The sequence below is a fragment of the Balearica regulorum genome, chromosome 25 (assembly GCF_011004875.1).
Source record: "Balearica regulorum gibbericeps isolate bBalReg1 chromosome 25, bBalReg1.pri, whole genome shotgun sequence".
Taxonomy (NCBI): domain Eukaryota; kingdom Metazoa; phylum Chordata; class Aves; order Gruiformes; family Gruidae; genus Balearica; species Balearica regulorum.
The window spans coordinates 6,938,196-6,947,347 of record NC_046208.1 but is presented as its reverse complement, the minus strand read 5'-3'; the positions used below and the strand labels follow the sequence as shown (position 1 = coordinate 6,947,347).

The following is a 9,152-nucleotide window of genomic DNA, read 5'->3' as shown; positions in this document are numbered from 1 at the left end:
CCCCACTGACGCGAGTGGGGAAAAATGCCATCTGAGGGACTAAACCCTTTTCTCGGGCTCTGGTTCCTGGGTCCCGCCATGACAGGAACTCCCTGGGTCTGAGGAGATGCTCGGCCCTGAAACACTAAGGGGTCTCTCTGACTCATACTACAGGGTCCGCCGGGTCCCCCTGGTGCCGAGGCAGCGTCCGGGGTCCAGCAGAGCGCCCTGCGGGCGCTCTGCGGGACCCCGGACGCTGCCTCGGCCCCGGTTGTCCCTTCGGGAGCCGCCGCCATCTCCCACCGTCCCTTCCCTCAGCCACCGTTCCCCGCCGCTCCGCCAGGTAGCGCTGTGAGCGACGCGCGCCGAGACCCCACCGTCCTCTACTGCTCGGCGTCGCTCGCTCGTCGCGTGCGTGCGTGCCGTGCGTTTGGCGCGCGCGGCGGCCCGTAGCCCGCGCGCAGCAACGGCGGCGCGATGGCGGGTGCGGCGGCGGCGGGCGGAGGCGGTGGAGGTGGAGGAGGTGGTGGGCCGGGACCGGGACCGGGACCGGTGGCTCAGGGTCTTAAGGAGGCGCTGGTAGAAACGCTGACAGGGATTTTGTGCCCGGTGCAAGCGGTACGCGCCGCCGCTGAGGAGCAGGTGAAGGTGCTGGAGGTGACGGAGGGTGAGTGAGGGCCGGGCCGCGCTGAGGGGACCGGAGAGGGGGATGGCGGCGTCCGGGTGGGGAAAGGTCATCGCCGCTTTTCCCCAAGCGTTTCCCGGGTACCTCGTGGCCGCGCGTTGGCCTCGGCCAAAACTTCCAGCTTCAGCGCTCGGGCCGGCGGCGGCTGCTGGTTTCCTCCCGGCTGTAGGCGTGTGCCCGGTGTCTCTTGAGCAGCTCCTGCCCCGCCGCATTAGTTCAGCTGCGGGTTCGCCGTTGGGGTTTCGCTAGGTTTGTCTCTGGCCTGCAGCGGAGGTCACCGGGCAAAGCCGTAGCAGGGTCTCTTCAAGGTACCGCTCTGTCAGCAGAGCAAGAGGGAAATGGCCCCAGGACAGCCTGGAGACGGCCCCGGGACAGCGCCTTGTTGTGTGAGAACTGAGTGACCAAGGAGTGCTCTAAGCTCACTAGTGGTGGTAGGACTTGGGGAGGGGAGGTGGGATGGCGAAGCAGCAGGCCTCTTGCTTTGCGCACCTCTTTCCACCTGAGCCCAAGTCTTCAGGGTTGTTCATGGAGAGACTTTCCGCTTGTCCTGACCCGCTCCCAAAATTATTCTCTTCACCTCTGGGCGTGCATGCCTTTGTGCGTGCCCACGTTCTGCAGGTTGTCATCTGTACGTGGTGTGTTTTAGGTTCAGTGTGGTCAGGACATAGAGGTACCCTCATCTGGTCTGAAACTCCTATGCCCGGGCTCTGTTCGTTGTGGAGAGCTAAGGAGTGCGTGGCACTGGAGCTGGATGGCAGCAGGCCTATGGATTTGAAAAGACAGAGCTTAAAAGAGCAAGCACCCCAAATCCAAACAGTGTCTCTAATTATTCCATTACTCATCTGGCCTTTCTGTGGTGGCACTAAGCTAGCTCACGCACGTGCTGCTTTTCCTGGGTGGAAGTTACACTTAAAAACGTTTTATTTCACTTCAGCTTAAATTTCATGATCCATCCCAAAGAACTGGAATCTTTAGAAACCACTGGAAGATTTGCAGGTAGTCTGCTGTGACAGGAGCTGGGCACTGCAGAGTGTGGCACTCCAGCCCTTGGCCCGAAGTTGTGCTTGTAGCCTGGCAGCTTCATGGGTTCATGGACCCTCCTGGAAATTTTGCCTTACCTTTGTTTGTGCTGCCTGAAAGTGTTTTGTGAAGTTTTTAAAAGTCTTTCTGTTCCTGAACTTCAGCTCAGAAATGTTATCAAAGGAAGTTTATGGTTAAAAGAAGGTCTAAGCGTGTGACTGGGTCAAGGATAGTGTTGTGATTGTGTTATTCTGGGAATGAGACTGGGCAACGAAAGGAAGGCAGATTGTTTGATAAAATGTTTCTTGTTGTGCAGTCCCTTAACATGTGCTTGTACCACTCTCAGATTAAGTCTTCCTTGATGCATTATGGGGAAATCTGTAATTGCCACCACAACTATTGCAGGTTTTAATGAGTGGTTCGACAGCATTGCAGTAGTACGAGTCTGGAACTGCTGTGAGGTTCATTGACCCATAGAGCCTTCGCTTTGCAAAGCTGCTCTAGTCAAGGTGCTCTTCAGTGGTGACTCCCCTCCCCAACAGTCTGAATCTTACCACAAGAAATTAAATCAAGTTTGTGTAATGGTTTGGGTAACAGATTTCCAGAAAAGAGTATTTTCTGAGGGCTCTAGGTGATGGATGTCCCTAAGGTCCCTTTGAGAGCTCAGGAATGCAATAGAACTACATTTGGTGGATAATGTTAAGGGCAAGAGGAACAGTGTCATCTATGCTTCTGGTTTTTCACTGTTTTACAAATATCCTAAAGTCATCCTGTACTTCTCCACAGTTGCAGTTCCAAAGCTGCACAGGTCTGTTGCAGGACCGGTGACCTGGAGGAGGCTACAGAATACCCTGTTGTGCAGTTTGCAGGTGACACCAAACTGGAGGGGAGGCAGTTGATGTCCCTGAGGGCAGGGTAGCCATCCAGAGAGCCCTGTGGGAACAGACCGAGGAACCTCCTGAAATTCATCAAGGACAGATACCAAGTTCTACACCTGGGGGAGGAGAACCCACTACAGGGATGTGGGTCGGGCACTGCGTGGCTGGGGAGCAGCTTTGCGGCAAAGGGCCCGGACATCCTGGTGGCCGGTGAGCTGGACAGGGCCAGCAGCATGCCCTGGGGGCCACCTGCATCCTGGGGTGTGTGAACAGGATCAGAGGCAGTGATCAGCCCTTTCTAGTCAGCACTTGTTAGACCACAGCTAGAATACTTGTCCAGTTTTGCTCCCAGCCGCCCAGTACAAGAAAGACAGCGACAAATGGGAGCGAGTTCAGCAAAAGGCCATCAGTTTGGCTGGGAAACTGCAGCACTCGCCACATGAGGAGTCGCTAGGGGAGAGGGGTTTTCCAGTATAGAGACAAGAGGGTTTTGGGGGTGGATCTGACAGCAGCTTCTGGTAACTATGGGGAGGTTGTCAAGACACTGGGAGGGTGGGAGGGGATGAAGGCAAACAGGCACAAACTGAAACAGGAGATTCAGACTGGATATAAGGAGAAATCCTCTCACTGTGAGGAGACCCAAGCTTTGGAGCAGATTGTCCGTAGAAGCTGTGCTGTTTCCATCCTTGAGTGTCTCCAGGGCCTACCTAGAAAATGCTCTGAGCAACCTGATTTGATGCTGCTGATGCTTCTTTGATCACGGCAGTTGGACTGGAGACCTCCTGAGGTCTCTTTCAGCTGAGCTATTCTCCGCTTCTGTGATTCCTCTCTTGTCCTAGTCAAGCAGAATGGGAAGAATAAGCTATAGTCTCCTTTCTGTGCTGTCTTTGGTATGGAGAAACTTGCAAAAACCGAGAGGAGGAGCAGCTAAAGGAATACCGTGTTTGCCAACACCATATTGTTGAGGTCAAGAAATGGAGATAATGTATGTCAGAAGTACTTTAAAGAAACAAAAAAATGTAGTATCATTAAGCAGCATAAAGGTGATGCTGGAATTAAAAGTGAGGGCAGTAGAAAATAGCTCAAATATTGGCACTTTTAATGAAAAATAAATTAAAGTGGGCAAAAAAAAATTGAGGAAAAACTTGTTAAAGACATAAAAACTTACAATGCTTTCAAATGTGGCAGAAGCAGAAAGCATTTCAGAGGTGTTCATGGCCACCAGGTGATGTGTGCAAGGTACATTCAAGGAGTATAGGGCTGCAGAAAAGCTGAATTCATTGTGCTGCTGTTGACTTAACTTGCTACATTGAAGGGCTCTCCAAGAAACAAGTTGGAGAATCCACGTCAAGTTGAAGCATGAGTAGAAGCAGTTTCACTTACTGGTTTACTTTAAGCAGGAAGTGCTACAGGATGGATCTCCAAGAGTTTTAAAGGGGCTCAAACATTAAATTACTGTGCTATGAATTGTGCTGTAAAACTTGCCACTTCAGTTCACTAAAGGACCAGATAAATATAAGTTGATAAATGTGGGACAGCTTTTAGGAAGGGCTCTAAGGTGAGGAGCAGAGGGGTGAAAGTTGAGGTTGTTATGGGTGAGTTGGTATGGCTTTTGCACTGCCTGTAATAGTTACAATTATGTCAAGACTTGGAATGAGGGGAGCAGGGTACATGAGATCGTTGCAGCAGAGTCAATCTATGTTTAATAAAAAAGCTGTTTGAAGGAGTCCTGGGACTGCCAGAAAGCTTTTAGAAAATTCCCTTACTGAAGCTTTTTGAGGAAACTAAACTGCTGCAGACAGCTCTTGAATTAATAACCGATTAAAAGCTTGAAGACAAGAGGTAGAAGTGACTGGTCATGTTTCATACTGCAGGGAGATAATCAAGAGTCCCATGTGAAGCTAGACTGCTCAGCACGTCCGTAAATGATGTGGAAAAGAGTGAATAGTGGTGTGGCAGCATTGCCAGTAGTGCTGCTCAGTCTGACCAGAGTGAGAATTGGTGGCAAAAATTACAGAATTATTTCACAAGAGTTGAGTGTGCAAACGGTAGGTGTAGGTCAGTGTTGGTCAGCATAGTAATTCTGGGGGAGGAAGACACAGTCCAGATGATACTTTAAAAAGTAATGAGCTGTCCTAACTATTGTCGCTGGGAGAAGAAATCCCATTGTCATTGCGGAGAGTTTCCTGAAAATACCCATTCACTGCTCTGCCGTGCTCCGAAAGCCAAATGGACCGTTAAGGAGGGAACAGAGAACAAAGCGCGACATAAATTCCTCATGCTTCTGCAGTCCGAGTGCCGCATGCATTACTGGCTTGCTGCTCTCTGGAGCGATAAAGCAGGGCTGTAAAAATGCAGCACAGACACATTCACAGAAGTGTGGAAGAGCTTCTGTTCTCAGAAAGAGCGAATACATTGACTTTTCTGCCTGGGAAGGAGTTAGTAGAGATGGAGGCTCTAAAATCCTAAGCGACAGAGAAGGTGAATGAGGAGTGATTATTTGTGACTTCTCGTAAAGCTAAGAACAGATGAAAATGAATCTGAAACAAGCAGAAGGAAGTGGGTTGTTTCCCCCAGTGTGCAAACTATGGAACTCATCACTGTTGGATGTTAGAGGTAGAAATGGTTTAAAACCAGTTTGACGTTCCTGGAGGAAAAACTCCTCAAGAACCGTTAAACACGCTGGTCAGAGACAACACCTGCTTCAGGAGGTTCCTAATGCCAAGATTTCCCAAGGGGGTTTGTTGGGGGGAGCGTTGCTCTGCCCTTACCTCTTTTCTTAAGCTGCTTGCAGGTTGAGTTGTGTAATACGGTTAAGCCAATACAGCAGTTAGCTCTGCCTGTGTGTTGCGTGTGGCCCGTGTTCACACCCGCTCCCTGCCCTGCAGGGTTTAGCCAGGTCAAGATGAGAACGCAGTTGAGCTCCTTGAAGCGGGTTGATAGTGGAAGAGGGGTCTCTTGTCTGAATCAATACAGCTGTTCTGGAGGAATACGGGACGTCAGGTCTGGGATGAGGACATGGTGGCAGTTTCTTCCTGCCATGTCACCCTTTAGCAACTTCCAAACACGTCCTCAGTGACTCGGTCTCTTCCCTGCTTCTGCATCTTCTGGCTGCTGAGAAACTGTGGGAATAGGCACCACCGGACAGCTTGGGGATGGGAGATGCATTATTGTCAGTCTGCGGAAAGAGGAAAGTTTACCTGGTGACCTTTGTTGTCTCTAGGTTTTAATGGAACGTAAATGAAAGCAATGCCTGAGACTGTTCAGGAGGAAGGCAGGGGAAATGAGAGCTCCGGGGTGTGGAGCGGTGCCGCTGTGCATGCATCTAACTTGGCTCGGCTCCGGCATAGACTTGTTCCCGGTGAAGGGGGGATAGTGTTCCCATTCCCCCTTTATCTTGTCCATCCAGGTAATGTCGTACACTACCTCTGATGGTATATGTGTGTGTGCTATGACTGACGTCATATGTCTTGAGGATAATTCCATAATGTGTAAAAATAGTCTCTTCCTCTAAGTCTTCCTATATTGGAGAATACGTATGGAGGCCAAGCCATCTCCAGGAATGTCAGAGCAGGGACAGTGTCACTCTGAAGAAGGTGCATGTTCACCAGGAGGGATTGTACTTTGACCCTATAAAGAGAAGCAGTGTCTGTAACACATTCCTCTAAATTATGCTGATGAGGAGTTTTAATGCCAGCTTCTTACACAGTTGAAAAATACCGCTACCCGCTCGCCTGGTTAGAGATCAGGTTTGATGTTTTATGGTGACAGTATTAAGTCTCTGAGCTCTCTGCTCTTGTGCTCTGGAAATGTGGTGATAGATGAATGGCTTCAGGCTGGAGAACTGACTTGCTTTTGCCTGTGTTATGTGTTTCTGTTTGCCCTTTCAGCATGTAGAAAAGGCGTTTATAAGGCTGCCTTCAGCATGGCTTATGTTGTGACATCTTGTGTATGAAAAGGCGCCTTGAGCTCAGTCCTTTGCAAGGTCGTTTGTTGCTAGAAGCCGAGATACACAGGTGGCTGTGAAGATGGTGCTGACCTTGGCAAATTGGCTCATGTATCAATCTGGGCATGCTGACCCTCCTTAAAGTTTCTTGTCCATCTTGGTTGTAGGAGACAACCAGTGCTTTGATTTGAATGTGATCTCAGATTTGAATATCGGCTTTACGGATCTAGTAAATGTTCTTTCAGTATCTTCTCTTCCAGAGTGGGTAGCTCAGCACATTTCATTTGATGCTTTAAAACTCCATTGATTCCCTGATGATATTTGTGTGATACAGTTTGCTGTTCATTTGTATCGTGAGAACAATTACAGGTGCAATGATAGCGTGAAGCTTGTAGCATCACTTGTGCTTCACCAGTTCATCACGTTTTTGCTTCTGGTCAGCTTCTTCCTGATATAACTGTTTTAATGCATATGGTTTGAGAGTAATTTCTGCATTGTGTTAGGTATCTCCTTGAATACATGATTTTATGCCACAAAAACTGAGTATTGCGTGGAAGAAGGGATTCAGGAGAATTTACAAATGCGACCTCAATATGTGGTTGTACAGTGGTCGCTTGGCTTTAATTTGAATCACAACAGAGTGGATGATGGGCAGAAATGGGTGAAAATCCTGTGAATGGATAAATTGAGCTGAATTTTTAACAGGAGTTAACATTTTAACATTTTAACATTGAACTGAATTTTTAACAGGGAAATTGAAACAAGAAATAGCCACATTAGGACACATGATATCTGACTTTCAAGAGGAAAGGTTATTCACAGCAGCAAATGCCGTACACTGTGATGTACTGCAGACATGTTGAGTGTAGTGAGAAGTTGTGAAGAAGGGATTTCAAGTGAGATACCTAAAGCCATTATGGATGCTGGAGAAGACTGTCTTTAATCTTTCTGTCCTTTGCTGAGAAATGAGGAAAATTCAGTTGCAGTCTTCAGAGGTGTGCTGAAAAAGAGTGCTTTTAGAATAGCCATTGAGTGTCATGATGGATGCTGAAGAAGTTCCTTAAAGAAGCACAGTTGTAGTGTGTAAAAACTATGGCTAAGCATCAGGTACTTGCTTGTTGTTTCTTCCTAGTCTGTCTGCAGATGCCCTCCGTGCTCTGCACTGGTCCGACCTCGTGGGTGACCCCGCTTTGAGCAGGACGTTCGACAGGATGACCTTCTGAGGTCACTTTCAACCCAAATTAATTTATGATGATGTTACTGAATACCAGTCCCATGGAAAATGTTGTCTGTACCTGTGTAGTTGGAGACTGTGATGCACAAGGGGTGGGCAGATATCAGGTAAAGGGAACTCTGTTTCTGATGTTGCTGCCGTTGTGAGATTTGGTCTCTGCAAACCGAATGTTGTTTTAATTTGGAGTGTCGGCAGCCATGGGGATTTACCTGGGTTGGCTGCAGCAGCTACCGTGGCCTCTTCCACCATCACTGCCTGTCTTTGCCCCCTGCAGAGACAACTGAAACGGACCTGTAGCAGCTCCTGAAACAGCTCTGCATGGATGTTTTGAGCTGGACTCGGTCGATGCTGGCCCATTTCAAGAAGGCAGGATGTGAAGTGCAGCGATTCAGTAGAAAGTCCTGCTCGTTTATTCCTCCCTGCTTGCTTAATACTATTTTTTGGTTTGGTCCACCTTAACCTCTTCAGCCCAACTTTTCGGAAAAATTATGTAAACTGGTTATGTGGTAGATGGAGCTTGGTTGTGAAGGAGGAGAGTTGGATTTCACTAATATGGAGGTTAATGTAGAGGAGAAGCAGAGCTGGGAGGAAATGTGTTTGCTAAGTGTTCGCTGTGCCAGGCCCTTCATTAAAAGTTTCTAATCTTGGTTTTACAGACTTTATCCTAGGAAGAAGACTTGATGTTTCTGATATCTCAAATTACAAAATAGAAGTGGAGGAAGTGCTTATGAAGAGATGCATTTGAACTGCAGTAACCCATGACAAAGATAAAGTTCCCAGCCAACTGGGAAAAAAAAAAACAGTAAAAAACCAATTCCTTGAGAAAAGAGGGGCCAGTGAGCTACAACGATCGGCGTAATTTCAGTCTCTGGAAGGATTCTTGGACCAGCTCATTAAACAGCTTGCCAGTGTCTATAACAAAATAGGATAAATAGATGCTATACAGTTAATACCATTTTATATGATCTGTTCTTGATAAATCCATCTAATTTTTGTGTGACAGGAGAGCTGGCTTATTGCTTAAGCAAGCGCTGGGTACGAATGATCTGAGTTCAGTAGGATTCCATATATGAATTTGCTACAAGTGTCATTTATCAGTTAAGAACATACAGTTTTGTAATATTTTTAAGATGCACAGTTGGCTGAAAACCTGTGTGTAGAGCCGTTAGTGGTGGCTTATTGTCAGACTTAAGGGGCTTTTAAGACGGAACTCACTGCAGTAGTGCATACGCCTCTACGACAGTGGCACTGGAGTCTGCTTGGAGAGCAGAATTAAAAAGATGTTGGAAAATTGGAGAGATGGCCTGAAATCATTTAAATAAAATATTGTAAATCAAGTGCAAAGTACCATATGTAAAGGGAAAAAAATAGTCTGCATATATGCAAACAGATTTAAAGATTGCAAAATAG

At 47.7% G+C, this 9,152-nt stretch overlaps 1 protein-coding gene across 1 annotated transcript in view; it reads left to right on the top strand.

The window, feature by feature from the left end:
- The first annotated feature begins 388 nt into the window (after positions 1-388).
- Positions 389-9,152, top strand: part of IPO9 (importin 9) — a 43,341-nt gene continuing 34,577 nt past the window's right edge. The window contains exon 1 of the mRNA XM_075775858.1: positions 389-646. Within this exon, the coding sequence (XP_075631973.1) occupies positions 457-646 (190 nt within the window). The 5' untranslated portion in view covers positions 389-456. The remainder of the gene's footprint in view (positions 647-9,152) is intronic.